General features: G+C 38.5%; 2 protein-coding genes across 2 annotated transcripts in view; both read left to right on the forward strand.

Annotated features, from left to right (window-relative positions):
- Positions 1–1,389: 1,389 nt before the first annotated feature.
- On the forward strand, positions 1,390–2,968 carry LOC103150653 (C-X-C chemokine receptor type 4). Its single transcript, XM_007570355.2, has 2 exons — positions 1,390–1,505; positions 1,734–2,968. Exons 1-2 carry the CDS (start codon positions 1,497–1,499, stop codon positions 2,856–2,858), a joined length of 1,134 nt encoding a protein of 377 aa, XP_007570417.1. The 5' UTR covers positions 1,390–1,496; the 3' UTR covers positions 2,859–2,968.
- A 4,563-nt stretch (positions 2,969–7,531) lies between these two features.
- The window catches only part of dars1 (aspartyl-tRNA synthetase 1), a 40,522-nt gene continuing 29,320 nt past the window's right edge, over positions 7,532–18,733 (forward strand). The window contains exons 1-5 of the mRNA XM_007570357.2: positions 7,532–7,696; positions 11,179–11,281; positions 15,673–15,702; positions 15,999–16,056; positions 18,001–18,093. Of these exons, the coding sequence (XP_007570419.1) occupies positions 7,674–7,696; positions 11,179–11,281; positions 15,673–15,702; positions 15,999–16,056; positions 18,001–18,093 (307 nt within the window). The 5' untranslated portion in view covers positions 7,532–7,673. The remainder of the gene's footprint in view (positions 7,697–11,178; positions 11,282–15,672; positions 15,703–15,998; positions 16,057–18,000; positions 18,094–18,733) is intronic.

Consider the following 18,733-nt stretch of genomic DNA (forward strand, 5'->3'; position numbering starts at 1 on the left):
AAATTTATTTCAGCTGCGGATTTTAATTAATATGCAGTGTTGGGTTTGTTCCTGTTTCTTCCTGTTTTCAACAATCTATATGTGGCTTAGGTGAGACAAGTTTGGTCAATCAGTTACAGTGACACCATGGAAAAAGGAGCAGGTTTTGGTACTTTTGAGTGTGTGGGCAGGTGCTAAGTTCTGCTGGAAAAATAAAATCTGCAAGGATGCTTGTCAGCAGAGAGAAGTATAAAGTTTCCCAACATTTAGTGGCTTGATATTGACCTGGATTTGATTAAACACGGAGCACAAAAACAGAAGATGGCACAGCTCCACAAGTAAACATCTACTCTGGAAACTTCACACAGGGCCTCAAGCAACTTGTGAATCTCTTCACTCTTCAGATTTTCAAACTTTGATTTATAAAGAAAATAATAAATTCACTGGACAACAGTGTGGTTTATTTTTCTCCCAAGTAAGAGGCTTTTAATGTTATCTTTTTCTAAAAAGTGGCATAACAAAAGAAATGCAGTTGCATCCCGGATTCAGTGAAGCAATGACTAAAGCTACTAATGAAATCTTTCTAAGAGTTACCTCACGCACCTTTTTAACCTACTTTTTCCTTCCATTTAATTTTCAATATTCTTGAATACAACATTGTGAAAAACTAGTCTCTTTATCAATCATCCTTTACAGCTATAAAATTGAATAATACATAGTTGTGATAAACATACAGTGAAAAACTTTGCAGATATACATACAGGAAATCCTAAATGTATATGTTCATGTAGAAATATGTTCTGTACAAAACTATGGAGATTCCTGCAAGGAACAGTGGGAATACAAAGCATGTATCAGGTTTGTTGGGAGGCATATTGGTCCCAGCTGCTGGGAGGAAAACTCTTTGATTTTGTGGCGTGTCCTCCTTGTGGAGGGTGTAAGTTACTGTCTGCTGATAAGTCTCCCCTCAGTCTTCCCCACAATTGCAAATAACATAACATAATAGCAAAAAAAAAACAACAACAACATAAAACATAGGATAAGTAAACATTCAAATATTAGTTTTTTTTTCTTTTTTTTCGTTGATTTCCTTTTTTTTCTACTTTTTTAGGGGGTTTTTTTGTTTTGTTTTTTGTTTTTTTTTTAGTTTTAGTTTTACTTTTATTCAGGTCTTAAACCCCTTTTGCTTTTCGTCTAGCAACGCCCCTGTCTGGGGCCGTTATTTTAACGCTTTAACGTCTTTTTTCGCAGACAGAGAAGTTTCACATGTTCCGCCTTTACCACATGCGGAGTGTTTTAGGGTTTTATAGTGAAGCTGTTTTTGGAGACCCGGTGCGCGGCGCAGCCCCGCCTCCACGTCCTCCTCCTCCCCTGGGAGGCGGAGAGGGGGGGCCGGCTGACTGTGCCTACTTAATGGGGTAGGTCCGCTTACAGATCACCACATCTAATCACCTCGCTAAACGCGAAAACACACGGTCCCTGTTGCCAACACTTTTCATTATCGGAGAAAGCTAAACATGGCAGAGGTGAGTCTTGTTGTTTTCCTTAATTGATGGAAAGGTTGTTTCCCTTTTTGCTGCAAGGTGATTCTTGTATTAATTAGGGTTAATTCTAAACGTGATTTTCAGCTTTTTTTTTCTTCTTTCTTTTATTCTTAAGAGCAGTTAAAGTTAAGATGGATGTTGTGGTTAGAAACCTAGTTTGTAAAACATTTTCATTTAAAAAAAATTAAAAACATTTCATTTTCATTTTAGGACGACTATCCATTTGAGTATTCTGATAACAACACCTACAACATCTCCGAGGAGTTTCCAGAGCTTGATCTGTTCATCCCGGAGCCATGTGGCCAGTTACTCAGCAGCAACTTCAACAAGGTCTTCCTCCCAACGGTTTATGGAATAATATTCATCCTCGGGATTATCGGCAATGGACTGGTCATTGCCGTCATGGGCTACCAGAAGAAGGTCAAAACGATGACAGACAAGTACCGGGTCCACCTCTCTGTGGCTGACCTGCTGTTCGTCCTCACGCTGCCCTTCTGGGCCGTGGACGCAGCCAAGACGTGGTACTTTGGAGGCTTCCTCTGCGTTTCGGTGCACGTGATCTACACGCTGAACCTGTACAGCAGCGTCCTGATCCTGGCCTTCATCAGCTTGGACAGGTACTTGGCGATTGTCCATGCCACCAACAGCCAGGCCAAAAGGAAGTTGCTGGCCAACAAAGTGATCTACATTGCAGTGTGGCTGCCGGCTACCATCCTGACCGTGCCTGACCTGGTGTTTGCCCGGGTCCAGGATGTAAAGTCCTCCAACTACTTGTTCGTGGAGGACAGCATGGAGAGCACCGATTCCAGAACTATCTGTCAACGCATCTACCCGGGGTCAAGCAGCCTGATTTGGACGGTGGTTTTCCGCTTCCAGCACATCCTGGTGGGCTTCGTCCTGCCCGGACTGGTCATCCTCGTCTGCTACTGCATCATCATCTCCAAGCTCTCCCAAGGTGCCAAGGGCCAGGTCCTGAAGAAGAAAGCTTTGAAGACCACAGTGATCCTCATCATTTGCTTCTTCGGATGCTGGCTACCCTATTGCACCGGCATCTTTTTGGACACCCTTATCATGCTGGACGTCGTGCGCTCTTCCTGTCAGCTGCAGCAGGCGGTGGAGACATGGATCTCAATCACCGAAGCATTGGCCTACTTCCACTGCTGCCTTAACCCCATCCTGTATGCCTTCCTGGGGGTGAAGTTCAATAAAACCGCCAGGAGCACGCTCACAAATAGCAGCAAATCAAGCCAGAAAGTGACTCTCATGGCCAAAAAGCGCGGGCAGATTTCTTCTGTGTCCACAGAGTCCGAGTCTTCCAGCGTTTTGACAAGTTAACCGGCAGTTAATGTCGGGAGTTCTTGACTTTACACTCTCAGGAGAGACTTAAAAAAAAACGAAGCTTTATTTTAAAGAACTTACTACATTTTGTACACATGTAAAAAAAAGAGGAGTTTTTTGTTTGTTTTTTTTATACTTGGTTGTTTGTTTGAGTTGAAAACTGCAGTTGTGTGTGTTTTGTTACATTTGTTTCCCAATTGTTCATCTTCTGAAGTAGCATTGTGTCCTGGTCAGTACCGATTTCCCATTCAAGATCCATTATCTGTATTATTCTCACGGACTGTGATGCTCCACCACGGATCTTATTTGTTGTCCTCCACTGGAAGCTGCTTTTGTAAACTTTGTACATAGTTCTGTTTGTAGCATTTGTGTGTGTCGCACTTAAGTTGCGTGAATAAGTGAAAGCTATAATTTATTGCTGTCGTTTACACTGGGCTTATGCTTGATTTAAGAAAGTTGCTTTTTGTACTTGTTTTTTACTGTAAAAATAAAAGTGTCTTGTACTTTCCGTGACTGTTGTGTGATGAGGGGGTTTTACCAACCCTCCCCTTTGGGGAGTTTGTGGGCGAGTAGTGGTGTGGGGGGTAGAAAGTCTCCTAACAAATGTCACCACCTGAACTGGCCTGAAATGCAGAAGGACTGCACAGACAGACCCTGTAATTGCAGGAACATCTGTGCACTTTACATCTTAACCAGACAGTGACACAAAGCAAAAGAAATCTCTTGGAATTAGCATCCATATGGCTCTTAAACAAAGCAATTAGCATGTTAAGTTTTATTTTCTTTCTTTCCCAGTTTGCAAGATATACTGCCTCCTTTACGTTTGGCTTGTAAACAAGCAATATCCTCATTCACCTCATTGAAAGGGTCATTGGGTCAGCTTAACCATTAAATGGATCACAAAAACTGAAATAAATGTATTCAGTAGATGCAAATAGCCAGGCATTGTCTCTTATGAGGGGTTTTGTGATACATCATTTGCATGAATTTGCTGCAACAAGAAAACCCCAACATTTGACCTTAAAATGGCTTCTTTTTGGACATTTAGCCACATTAATCTCTTTTAACTAAGATATATGTTATAAATGTAATCAGCGCTGAACTGGTGACAAAGACTGATGTTCAAGTTGGGAGACCAAAGGAAGCGGACAACAATTGATGTCAAGGAGAATGGAGCCATCGAATGCCCTCTGTGTAATACCACAGCCCTGGCATTCACTCTAAACTCCCATGGAGATACATTTCCATATCTTTACGTGGAGAGGAAAAAAGTGTGAAGTGCTTTCATTAAGTCAAAGGGTTAATGCCTGTTTTGATGCAGTGAAGCAGTTTAAAACAAGAGGAAATTTTCAAAGTTGGGACTGTAGCCACATGAGCCTCATTTAGCATAAAACCTCATCCTGTGCAGGGAGATCTGCCTCACTTGTATCTCTTCAGTTGCATTTATGCTTTATAGACAAGAGAAAGTTTAATTCCCAGCCTGGAAAAAAAAAAAAAGCACAGCTTTTACAGTTTAAATTAATACAGCAACTGCTGTGGGTGGAATAAATCTCACAAAAGTATTCATGTCCTTTAAATTATTTAATATTTTTGTTCTGTTACGACAAACTTTGTCTACAATTAAAAATCTCAAAGGTTTGGGATGTATTTTTAGTCATCTCGTCTTAGTCAACCACCTTTTGCTTTAAGTACTGCTGTAAGTTTTGCAGTTTGTCCTCAGCATGAGTCCTATGTTGAACTTTCTTGGCCACTTTCAAAGCACTACAGACCATAAAACACAGTAGTGGTGGTGGTAACATCCTGGGTTTATACTAGTGACAAGAAAAAAAGAGACAAGAGTTCTGTTCTCAGCTTGACACAATACATGTAGTGGACCCAAAAAGAACACAAATGAAGGTTCTCTTTTCACATGAGACCAAAGTAGAACCTCATGGCAGCATCATGCATCATGTGTTTGTCCTCAGCATGGAGAGGGAGTTGCAAGGGGTTAATAAGAAGACAGAAGGAGAACGTGATATATGCTGCAAAAGACTTTAAACAGAGTCAGAGGTTCACTTTCCAACAGCAAAACAACCCCCCAAAATATATCCAGATCTCTAATAAAATGGTGTAGATGAAAGGATGTTCATGTCTTAGAATGGCCCAGTCAAAGCACAAACCCTAAAGATCAATTGAGAAGATGTGCAAGACAAGATATTGATGGATCCTGTCCCACCTAATCTGGCTGAGCTTGAGCTTTTCCAAAGAAGAATGGAAAAAATGAATGATTAACTCAGGGGAGCTGAATACAAATGCACACAACACATTTTAGACTTTTATTGCAGAGTTTTTCTGACACATTTTGCACTGTATTTAATTTAGGGACATCAGAATAAAAAGGACTTACGATGTACTCTTTGCTTTTAAAAGTTTGATTAATAAAAGCATTATCAAATATGTCCAACCTAGTGTTGGTCTGTCACATAAAATCCAAATAAAACACACTGAAGTCTGTCTATCAAACTGTAATCAATTAAAATGATAAAAGTAAGGAGATGGGTGGGTTCTGCTTCTCTACAAACTGACTTTGGTCTCCAGTGAAGTGCTTAAATTTTAGATAGGCAGTCCTGTTAGGAATTCACATCTTGGGTACAAGAATGTTCCCTTCCATTCATTATTAAAGCTTTCATTCTCTCTGTGTAATGACAAACTACAATATTCAATATCACACATCTCTAGCGCCTCCTTCAAAGGAGCAGTTTAGGAAGTGTCTACCTTCTAAATTTCAAGAGTAAATGCACAAAACTGGTGTTCAGTTTAAATGTTTTAAACTTACATTTGATGAGTCAAAACACACTCATTCAAATATTTCCCTGCAGGAAGGTCGGTATCCTGGGTTAAAGGCTAAAGTTGTTGGGGAGAACAGGAAATTGCTCCTACTGGTGATTCATTATCTCTACACCTCCATATCTGCAGCTTTAAACGTGGATTCCGTAAAATTACTCAGCCTTACTTAACTGTTAATGTGGGGCACTGTAAAAACAGAAAAGTACAGCTTTGCAGATGCCAGCTTAAAAGAACAAATAGCCCGAGCTCCTTTTGTGCAGTGACACGCTCCGCAAAGGTTACACTGTTTTAGGGAGGAAAGTGAACGACAGGAAGCCTGTTTCCTGCATCAGGAGCTCCTGTGGTCAGCAGCCTGAGAAAAGCTTTGAAGACACCCCCGCTGAATTCAAACCACCGTCACTCGCTGTGCCAGTCCATTCCTGCAAAGGTTACTGGATACCTGTGTGCACTTAGAGCACTCAAGCAAAGGTGTGAATGTTCAGTTGAATTTTACACTTTCTGTGAGAGTAAAGCAGCCCCCACATGCTAATTACCTGCTGTTAGTTGTTTATATGACTTGTATTTCATGTGGACTGATTTATCTATGTCATATAATGAAGTGTAGTTAAAAAAGTGTTTTGCATGGTACTAAAGTCTTTCAAAATTATCACTGCTGCACGTGGCAGAAGTGTGTTTTCTGAAGTCTCTGAAGTCAATAATTAACTGTGGCAGAAGGTAAAAAACAGTCTACAAAGTCTAACCCCCAGCCCACAAAACAGAAGAAGAACCCCAAGATAAGAGCACCAGCCAACCACAAATGCAACGCTGCAGTTCCTAATGCCTCATATAGATTGGGCAAAGATTTATAACTGAGGTTCAGATGACAGCAGGCGTCTTTTATTTAAACGTATCCATTGAACTTTACATTTACATGTTGCAGCAGTATTTTATCTGGATTTTAGCAGATAGATCAAGACAAAGTAGGACATATCCCAACCAAGGGAGTTATTTGCCTCATCATGAACATGGAAGCTGCTCAAACCTACTCGGAAGCAAGATGGAGATAAATACATGACAATAAGGAATTCAAACTTATTAGATACACAAAAAAATAAAAAATAAAAACTGGGACAAGGGTTCACCTTTTCGTAGGACAAAAAGACAAAAACATGGAGTCAAAATGGAATGACTTGGGTCAAAATATATTCATGACCTAGTCAAAGTCCAAAATTACAATACAACTAAGAACATGATGCAACACTTGATAATGGATGTTCATGCTCTCAATCTAATCTGTTTGAGTCTGACTTATACTACAAAAAATAATGACAAAATAACATTTTATATGCAAAACAAAAACAAACAAAAAGAATGTTTCATTTTCCCTATAGTGCAATAGAATTCACTAATTGTGTTGGTCCTTAATACAAATAGGTTTGTTGTAATAATTATTGCTCCTTGACAGGTGGAAATCCTATAAACTGGATGGCTTCATGCAATCAGTTAGACTTTCATAGACAAATGCCTTTTTACTTTTTGGCCTATGAGAACTTTATATTAAACTGAACTTAATTAAATTGTGTTGCATTCGGAACTGAATTTGATCTGATTCTTACAATTTATTAGAGCGCTTTGGAATGAACAGGTTTTATATGAACTGAATTTAAACCAAAATAGATTCTGCAAATCTGGGCATTAGATGACTCCATTTCTGTAATTTAGTTTGATGGTAAAATTATTTGTTGCTTTGAAGTTCTGCACAGTCTGAGGAAATTACCTCAGACGCATTTCCCTACATATGTTTGATCTATTTTGTCTGCTCCGGACAAACGCTAATAAGGCGGAACTACAGTCTGTAACTCGTTTCCAGCCGGAACTGTGCTCGGTCAAAACAGCTCCTTCCTTCCTGATCCCGTCCATGCTGTGAACAGCTGATGCGGTCTTTCTTCCCCTAGCAAACAGTTGTAAAAAAAAATTCATCCCAACTTTCCAAGAATAAAATTGGACATGACGAAAGAAGAAGCAAACGGGTAAGAGCGCTGTGAATGTAGCGTTTGCTGTAGCACAGCTCTCAGAGCTGCATTTTGATTTCACCTTGTTGCTAACAAGGCTAGAAGCTAACTTGCAGCGAATTGCATCAGCAACCACTTTCATTTCAGTTTGATAAAGTTTAATTTAGCAGTTTATTGAAATTAACGGAAGACCACAAACGACAAAGCACGAAAAACAACAAGATAACAACATGCCACGGTTTATACATGCACGTAAGCAGGATATTTTTCCTTCAGAAACTAATGAAACAGACAGTTGATATGTTGATATGACTTTTACCCGGCTGTTTTCAACACAAAGTTCGTCATTGTGCTAAAACCTGATGATTTAAAAAAAAATTAAAACACCCTTATCAAAAAAGTATTTACAATTTGTGACAATTATTGGTCATTCAACAGTAAAATGTACATTGTTATTACAAGAAACGACTGTTGATTCTAATTACTTTGTTTTCCAATAAAACTTTTCTTCGTTTTAAAAATTAGAAAGGAATCTCGTAAAAAATGTTTATCGTGTGCTTTTTAATTGTAGCGTACACAGAACGTGCCATTATCTAATTATAGCAACAATAGTGATCGTAGTAGCTCCCAATTATGTCACTGTTTTATTATTATTATTATTTTTACGTAACATTTCCGCCACCTTGCTTGAAGTTTATAATCTTGGGCATTTAGATTGTCGTTAGAGATAGACATAAAGGTTGGTAATGAACGTTTTATGGCTTGTCACCAGATATTTGACAGATATTTCATGTAGGCAGTTTGTTTTTTCACGATTATATTTCTGGTGATTTGAGAATCATAAGACTTTGGAGCTCTGTGAAAAAGCTTAAAAACCCAATTTAATTGAAGTTAGTGGTTCTAGGTTAAAAATCCCATATCTGTCATAATTTTTATATGATTGAATTGCTATTTATTTTTCAGAAATTTTAAAAGCACATATTACATTAGTGTTTTTTTGTTTGTTTGTTTGTTTTTTAAACTTGACCTTACAGACCATTAGGGATTTAGGAAAAGCAAGCATGGACCAAATCTTAAAAATTTGGCCTTTGCTGAACCTCTGGTGAATGACTGAAAACAGGCCTGATTAAAAAAATTTATATATTTTTTCCTGTTTAAGATATAAACATGCAGCACTGTTTAGAAGACATTACTACATCCTCAGCTCTAATAATGAATAGGTGACATTTTTTCTTGTGTATATATTAAAGTATTTGCATATTTTTGATCAGTTATTGAGATAGTTCAATCTGAAATATAATTTAACTTTGTTGCATTAGATTAGAAAAATACAAAATATTGAACTTCTATTGAGCAGCTCCTTTTGTGGACACCCAAACAGGTAAAAGCTACTTGCTAGCTCAACAGCAATCACTCAGATGCAGACTTTACTCTAAAGTAAACTTAGATTTAACTTAATTTTAAAGGAAATGGCTCTCATTCTGTTTGATTTTAGCTTTGTGAACTTTGCTCAAAGATTGATGCCATTTTGTTTTATATTTAACTATTCCCCACCTTTTATTGTTGTTTTATGTGGTTATGTTAGAAATGTTAACTATTTTACAGCAGAAGAGGTGTTTTGTTTGGGGACTGAAGCTGTTGGATCCTGGACATGTTATCATAGTTGTATTTAAATTGGTTGAGTTTTTATTTGTTAAATAGTTGAGTCTTTCTGTGAGCACAATATGAATCTTCAGAATCAGATCACTTCTTGAGAATCAAAACAACAATAAAACAACATTTTAGGTTGTTGCATATTACTACTGCTGTATCTGAACCATTACGTATCACAGACATCCAGATACTGAAGATTAGTTTCAGGGTTTGTAGAGGGAGAACTTGGGCTGTTGACTTTGCTGTTAAAGCAGTGGAATCAATGACATGTTAGACAATAGAGGAAGTGCAACCGGGATCTGATTCCTCCCTTGGAAGTCATAATATGTTGCTGTTTTTGACTTTTGTTTGGGCTTTATTGCTATTCATAGCTATCCTCTGCTCCCTGTTATTTCCTGATCTCACAGGCTTCCTTCAGGTCAAGACTCCTGGTGTTTTGGGAAACCAAGCAGCTGCTATTGATGCACCTGCAGATTTAGAAAATAATTATGAGTTAATGGACGAGTCCAGAGCTCAAACTCTTCGGGATCTGCTGCTTTATAGTGACTTAATTTTTTTTTTTACTGAATTTTGTTCTTAAATACAAAATAGAACGATAATTAGGTTGATATTATTCAAAAAGAAATAATTTACACACTTTGAAACACTAAATAGAAAAATATAAAACTAGGAGACAGAGAGAGATTATTCCAAAGCTTGTTTGTCCATAATCCCAGAATTGTATCATATTTTACAGCATATTTGATTAGGATTTTATGTGATTTCTTTTGTGTTTGTGATCTTTGAGTTGATTCTCCTCTTGAAGAAGTGCTGCTGGATCTGGTGAAATGGATCTCCACCCACTGCATCAGCAGAATCCATAGTTTGATTCAAACAGTGAGATCGGACCAAAACTCCATTAATGTCTGATTGTTTCATAGTTGTTACAGTTTAAAAGCCACTTACTGTGTGCAAACATATAAGAACATATTCTACTAAAGTGTGTTGGCCCAACTGTCGAGAATAATTTATGATGCTTTCACGGCCATTGGGCTCTGAAAATTGATTAAAATCAGTTTTATCTCTGAAGAAAATGCAGAGAACTTTAATAAATAAAGCCCCCGAGTTGAGTGTTAGAACATCAGCTGCAGCCTGTTTGCTCCATTCAGACAATCAACTCAATCCAAATCAACACTTCTGTGAAGTTGTGAAAGCTTTAATTGACATGTCAGGACATAAACACTGTGAAATATTCTATTTATTTCTACAGTAGTTTCTGGAAAAGGTTCCTGGCCTTGAAATGCACCTTCAAAATCTTCAAAGCACCTGAACAAAAACATCTCTACACGTGTTAAAAGGCAGATGCTCTGTATTTGTGTACATTTGTGGTAATTTTGGCTACTCTTGATTTTGTCATGTCACAATTTGTTATCCTGTTTATACTGTTAATTGTAGGTAAATTTCACATCTCTAAGAGCTCAAGTAAAGAGTTTTTAATCTGGTAAATAAAGACACCTTTATGTTATTTTAATGGGATAATCTGTGTTCTCTACAAACAGCTACAGAATTAGAGATTGTCAGTCTGTCCACAGTCTCCTCAGAGCTGCAGTGTTTATCTACCTAATCTTACTTTCTGACATCTCAATCTTAACTGCTCTCCAAGCTCTCTCCGATCCATTCATCTCAACTCCAGCTGTTTTGTTTGGAAGAACAATAGGATTAAAGGGAGTTCAGACTTTAAAGCTGGAGGTGGTGATGGCGCAGAATTAATTTTCCCAGGCGCTCAACTACTTCCTCGTGGGATGCGGGAGAAATAGGAGGTGGAAGTTGACTTTCATGTTTATGTTGTGTCTTTCTTCCTGTTTCAGCGCAACAGAGGAGGAGCAGCAGGCTCAGTCAAAGAAAGCCCTAAAGAAGCAGCAGAAGGAAGCAGAGAAAGCTGCAAAGAAGGCTGAGAAACAGGCCAAGCTGGTCAGTGTTGTTATTGCAGTTTTTTTCTGTTTTGATGGTTCACATCCGCCGAAAACCTGTACAGCTGTTTATGATGTGACGTGCTGTTCTGGTGGGCATTGTTGGCCCAGCAGGGTTGGTGAGCCAACAGGGGGTTGGACTCTATTGTTCAAGTATTCCTGTCATTTCGGTCATGTTTATGTCCACGCAAAGTCTTGTTTTCTTACTGAATAACATCCTACACAGTAATGCTCATAGTTATTAAAGCACTTTTGCGTTTATGACAGATGGATTATGGAGATATTTGTGGATAATTTTAATCACATAACTAAGACTAAGAACAGTTTCTGCAAAGTACATAGATTTTTGTTTACACATTTCTGTAACATGCTGAGGAGCAATTTCTTTGCCAATTTCAAAAGCAAAGATAAACTAAATATTTTTCTAACTGAAGGTTTAGATTGTGTGAAATTAATTACACTGATGGTTGTATTACGTATTATTCAAACTAAGGTCTGTTTCCTGCAGGTAAAAATGAAGCAGAAACAAAATAACATAAAAACACCAACAGTTTAGGATCTACTCCTACAGCTAAGAGATGATTTTATGAAATAGAAATTCATGTTCAAAATATTATACAACTGATTAAAACTAACTTCTCAGAATTTTACTTGGTGGTTTCTCTGTAGTTTATAGAATAGATTAAATGTTTCAAATACATATTCACACATTTATCAGCTCAGAACCGCCTTAGCAAAACAAGCAGAGTTACTTGTGGCCTAATCGTGGTCTGGATGTTGTTGTGCCATGTCTTTGTGAACAGGTCTGGGTCTCTTGACTTGTGAATCTCGTTGTTTCGTTTCTCAGCTCAGCTAACGGGGGCATGCTGACCGCCTGAAGGACATCATGCTTCAGGAGGTGGTGGCTTATCTGCCCTCTCTGGTCACTCCAAAACAGAATTAGAAACAAAAGTTACTGTGTGGTTCTGGGTATGCTGGAGGTGTTTTGGGAAAACAAAGTTTTTTTTATGCAGAAATAAGTCAAAAATAACAAACTGTGCAATGTAGCAAACATTTCTCTCCACTCAACTCTGATAAAGTTGTTGGGCTTCATCCAAACTTGATTGGGCTTCACCTGCAGCTCAGGGAACGATACTGAGCTGCACAATTTATCGCAAATATGTCATCATCAGGATACCAGTGTATGCAATCCTCATATCACAAAGGATTGTTTGGAGTGCAGTAACTCCTGGCTTATATAGTCCAAGTGCTACGACCTCACAAGTGTCATATTTAGCAAGTTGGACATCAGCAGAGGCTAAGGGTGTTTAGGAAGTGTTGGAATCAGGGATGAGAATAAGAGGAAAAAACTAAATTGTCATACATTACAACTGATAATACTATTGCAATACTTATCAATATTATCGTCAATGCAATAGTTATTTTTTTTAATATTATACAGCCGTAGGCCTGAGCAACTTTTCATAGGAGGATTTTAGGAGACGTTTGGCATTTCAGAGTGAAACACATTAATCACTATCTAAAGTAAAATTATTTAAAAAGCTTTAATACTAAAATGTTAAATGGAAAAAAAAAATCTTTCATGAAAAATACAGTTTCTCAAAGTCTACAGGAGTTTGTCCTGTAAACTGTGGGTTGGCGGGTGCAACTCCTACTCTGTCATTGTGTCCTTCACTTTTATCAGTTTCTGGAGTGGCTACAGCTTACCTCCATCAGCATGTGAATTTATAAAAGAATATCAATATTGTGGTGCTTCGGAGTCCTTTGGACTAGATAAAACACTATACAAGTACAGACCATTTACTTAACATGTATTCACAAACATTCAGACAAACTAGTTTCATGGTCAAGAATCAGAATGATATCAGTGCAGAATAAGAAAGTGTCTGGCCAGCTGTAAGAGAGTCATGAAGTAAGTAAGGTTCTGAAAGAAAACTGTAAAATGTGTGTAAAAAATGTTCATGGCCATGTAAACGGACCTCATGTCCACTCACATGTGGACTTGTCTGCAGAATACAAATATCCAGGCTCCTTATCTTCTACCATAGGCCTCTTATAACTTCTTAAATTATAATACACACCTTTGGCGACTTTTCTCTTTTATATACTTGTAAGAATCGAGATAGAGGATTTGTAAGATTTTTCCTGTCCACCTTTTGCCATGCAGGAGATGGGATTTTTACTGCTACTGAAGTTTCAACAAAGAGACCATAAACTTCACTTTTTTATACACACACCTTCTGCAGCTACACACTGCTGCGTTCGCTGATCAAAGCATCCCATTAAGTCCTTTTTCATTAGTTTTCTCAGAAGTTCTGTCGTTTCTTTCACATCAAATTTGGTTCTCTTGACTACAGATGTGGTTTTATTTTTTAAAAGGTTGATTAAGTAAAAAGGGAATTTAGTTCATCAGCATTTTTAAGAAAACTCATTCAGTTTTCCATATGACTATTCCTCATCTTTTTTTCTTTTGATTCCCTTCTTCCAAATGTTTCAGACTTGTATGTGTTGCTTTGAATTATTGTCTTATATTAAAAGATAAAGGGAAACGAACATGAAAGGAGGAATGTGCTGAAAAATGTCACTTTCTCTTTGACTACCTCAAAAGCGCAGGCATGTTTCTTTCTTTTGGATCTCTATGGGTGTGAAAATTACTCATTCAGTGAGGAGTTTATATTAACTGAAGAAAAGCACTCCCCTTCTCAGGTTCTGCTGAAATACAACTTCATCTTTAAATTCTCCCAATATTTCACCATCGAAATATTCTACTCCAGCAGTTTCTTGGAAGTTGGATTTTGATTTTTAATTTTTTTTTTCCAGGTTGTTTTTCTGTTTTCTGTTCCTTTTCTGCTTCCAAAAAAAAAAAAAACCTGAAGTTACAAATAAATGCTGTACAACTATTATGAAACCTATTATTATGAAATTAAAACATAAATACAAAAGTGGACTGAGAACAGTTTTGTGTTTCAAAAAGTCTGGGATTGCAAACGGTACAAGAGCCTCGTAAAATTAATTCAACAGATAAGTGATAGAGAAGTTACAACATTATGGTCCAAACGGTTTATAACCTGCCTGGCTGGCTGCCATCTTTACTCCAGTGTTTGCATGTGATGAGTGTTGTCTTAGTAACTTGTTTTGTTTTAATGTACAACTAACAATGAGATAACACCAACAAATGAGTTATTACCAACTACCCCTGGGCAAACTGCAGACAGGAAACATTTAAATATTTGAGAACACTTGAAGTCCTACAACCTTGATTGCTTTATCTGGTTTATTTGCTGTGTGCTGTCGTGAAATGCCTGGTGGGTTATTTTTATCATTCCTTCATGGTTATTTAACTTAATTTACAGTCTGTCAATTCTTTGCATAGCAGAAGAAAAACATTTATTAAAGTATCCAGTTATTATCCTTAAAATCAGACTGAAAGCCAGGCAATGTATTCTGTAATCTTATAGTTTGACCAAGGTATATTAAAGTGGATCTAAATTAGAGATGTAGTTTTGATACAGTGCAGCGCCGTCACAGCTGAGGTGCTTTTGAAAGGTGAAAGCAGTGAAGTGTTGTCTTCCAGTTGAATTAAACCAGTCAGCATCATTTCATGGAGGGAGAGGCTGCTGTCACTGTTAGATTCACCAGCTGCTGCTCACATCACTGAAGCATAGTAGGCATCGCCTCGGGGAAGACCTGAAAGCTGAGTTGAATGTTTATTGAGTGAACATTGGTTTGTTTTTTTTTCTTCTTCTCTCTTTTTCTTTCTTCGCCCCTGCCAGCTCTACGTTCATTCTGCAAACACTTGTCACTTTTGTGAGGCTCGGCCGCTTTCCGGCTAATGCGGGTCTATATTCGGTTGATCATAAGCTGCAATATCATCCATCATGTGACTGAATTATTATATCAAGGATGGGTGATTCCAATTCACTCGGCTGCCAGCAGCCATTTCCGTGCCCCAATATCAATTTGCATAGAAAATGGAGCCACGGCATTGCCAAGGCTGGATCTCATCGCACTCTGGGAGTCATTTGCCTGGAAGTCCATGCAGAGATAAAGAATATCCGTCCACTTACACTGTTTCTATTACATAGCAATATCTCGTGCTGCCATTACTCATTGCCCGTGATGTTTCGGAGCAATGTGTGGAAGAGCGGTGAATTCCAGGGATCTGACGCTCGACTCTGGGCTTGAACGAGATGTGCTATTAATTTTATTCAAATCCTCAACAGCAAAAGATGGAAACGCAATTTACTTGAGTGTTGTAGCAAAATGTTTCTCCATTTGAAGGCAAATGTTTTGGTGCATTTTTTTTTTTAATTTAACAGCTAGGAAATAACAAGATGACAATCTACTAGCAATGCCCCCTGACATTTCCTGTTGCTTTCCTTTTTCTTTCAGGCAGCTGAACAACAAAGTGCAGATGAAGATGTAAGTATCCTCAAATTACGTCTGGCTCATTTTTTAGGCAGCTTTTTGCTTTTCTGTCTTCTTTTGGTGTTCTGTTGCAACAGCTGGTATGTAAATACCTGCACGCATGACTCTTGAATTCTGTTTTTTGCTGCACAACTTCTCCCTAGGATCATGATAAGCCCCAGTATCTCTTCTGCGTGTTTCTTATCGCAGATGTAGTAGACAGACAGACGTCATTACAGCGAAGTGGAAAGACTTCCTCAACTGTGATGGTGTTATGTTCTAAAATGTGTTTTGTTGTCTTCTTTTTAAAGGACTTTGCCAAGGACCGATACGGGGTGTCGGCTATGGTGCAATCGCAGCAAAAACTTGGTTGGTATCGGAGCTACCTCGACTCACCAGCACATCTAAATGCTCACAATGAATAAAAACACTGATAAAGCATCAATTTAATAAGCTGAGAGGCGGAAACCAAAAGTAAATAGCACTTTTATGCTTATGTCTGAATACTGTGTTTCTCACTGTCATTCAAGCCTGTATGTTATTTTGTTTCTGAAAATCGTCTGGCAGACAGTTTCATAGTCTTTGGTAAGGTAGAAAAGCTACATTTTTAATTTATTCGGCAGAAATCCAGCGTCTCCACAAAACATCCATGTTCCTGTAACCTTTTCAAATTCACCAGAAACTTTAGTTTATTTTATTGGAATTTTATGTATTTGATAAACACAAAGTGCATGTTTGTGCAATGGAAGAGAAATATGCTGTGTTTTTAACATTTTATTGCAAAATACAAATATGAGCAGTTTGTCAAGCTGAAATGGAAATACTTTTTAACAAAGACAGTTGAGACAATTCTTTTGTCGGAGAACGGATCGTCAGATCCCAAAACACTCTGAGCCGTTCTCTGAACAATTCAAGATTCACACAGTATTTTTACAACTACCTAAAGACACTGTAGGGCTTTACAGTATGGCTGGAAAACCCATCATGAGACAGGCATTTCATAATAGTTCTCAATTTTGATAATCGTTGATTAGTTTTTTGTTTATATATTTGAAATACTGTAGCATTATCTTTTCTGGTTTATCCTTTTTCACCCCAAGATGTTATGAGGCAAAGTGGCAGAACCTACAGCTCAACAGGTTGTTGCTAGGTAACCAAAGTTTGGGGCAACCTGAAACTGCATGCTACCAATCAGGTTGTTGCTAGGTAACCAAAGAGTGAGTGAGTTGATGCCACAAACCTTGCTTAGCTCGACGTGAGAGGTTGAGAAGCTAAAGCCTTTCCCCTCTGCCTGGATCCCCCAGATGGCTGTGCGGTTCTGGATCAAAGTTCACCGACTCTACCTCTGCCCTACCTAAACTTAGTCTAGAACCGTCTCTGGTCCCAATGTACAAGATGCATTAACCACAAGAGGAGAGGTGCCAGTTTAAAGCTCTAAGTGCCAATTTCCATTGTTGTTTGTTACCAAGGTGACATTACAAAGTTTACGCACTGTTGTCTTGTCATTACAAAGATACGAGGAAATTGCCTGTCATTGTTCCACACATTTCATCTGTACTTGTTGAGAAATACAGGTTGTGCAGCTGTTTGTACATGCAGTTAAGAGTGTTTCAACCTGTTTTTCTGCATGAACTCTTACAGCACGGTAGTAGAGCCAGAAGTATTCCAGTCAAGCAAACTGATTAAACAGGCTTGTGATAAACATCACGAAAAACCACATTGGAGTCACCTCTTGTAGCAATTTCATCGATACCAGAGATAATTCATCAAACTGCCTGTGTTTGAGAACTCCCTAGATGGGGAAAGCAGCAGACAGACCTGTTGCTGCCGTCCATCTGTCTGCATATTATTTCAGCATCAGTGGCAATAGACAAAGTGGGGCCTCCCTCCCTCCCTCACCTGCATGCTAAGTTCAGCCACAGGGATGAGGCGGGAGGGGTTGGGGAGCGGGAGAGTTGACAGAGAGTTCTCAGCCAAAGGGGCAGCTCTTTCTTTAATGTCTCTGCATGATTATCAGCAGCAAGCATGCCTCAGAGTGATACAAGTGAAACTAGACTCAATTTGTCATAAAGCCCAGGGAGAATAGCCAAATTTTAGACAGCTTTCAGCAGCTCTTCTACTGTGTCTTATTTATTAGGCATGCCTGTAATTTGAGCAGTTTTACTGCCTGTTTCACCACAAGCACACGCTTGCTTCTTCACATTTTGTTCTACCTTTGGGAGTATAAAGGATAGTCAAGGGAGATTTCTTTTATGCTCAGAAGTTGGGGAGTTCTTTGAACTAATGAAAAATTTGTATGTCTATTTGATCCAGACAGGGCATTGGTCCGAGTCGAAGACCTTACTCCGCAGAAAGTTGACCAGCTGATCTGGTTGCGTGCCCGGGTCCACACCAGCCGAGCCAAAGGTGAGATCACTCCTTTGCCTCTGGGCGCTTTGTTCACCTTTTATATCAGAGCATACAAAGAGACAGGCTGAGATGCCCCCCTTGTGCTTATCCTCGGTGTCCTATACTCTGCAGACTAAATCATCTGGCCCTGAGCCATTTTCCTCCACAGCTCTCCTTTTAGTTCAAGATCAAACAGCAGAGGCAGCCGACAGTGATGTGGACTTCTTGGGTTTCTTATGACCTCAACAACTGACATCACTCCCCTTAGTTTTAATACTTTTACCACCCACTGCTGTCTACATCATGCAAAAAGTATTAAAACTGTTTGAATTTTTAAAAGATGCATAAATGAAGAGAAAGTAATGCAAGGTTGTGAAATACAGGAAAAATAAGTGTTTTGCAAATAAAAATCTAAAGTGTGGTTTTTTTTTTTTTTTTTCTGGACTCACTACTTTGTAGGACCAGTTTGTGCTGCAATTACAGCTGCAAGTCCTTTGGGATACGTCTCTGACAGTTTGCTTGTCTAAAAATGGAAATGTCTCCTAATTCTTGGCAAATTACCTCAATACTTGTCAGTTTGGATGGATGTGTCTATGAACATCAGTACCAAAGTCTTGGGCAATCAAACATATGAATACAGTTTGATCTAAATCATTCC

The sequence above is a fragment of the Poecilia formosa genome, unplaced genomic scaffold (genome assembly GCF_000485575.1).
Source record: "Poecilia formosa unplaced genomic scaffold, Poecilia_formosa-5.1.2 Scaffold259, whole genome shotgun sequence".
Classification (NCBI taxonomy): domain Eukaryota; kingdom Metazoa; phylum Chordata; class Actinopteri; order Cyprinodontiformes; family Poeciliidae; genus Poecilia; species Poecilia formosa.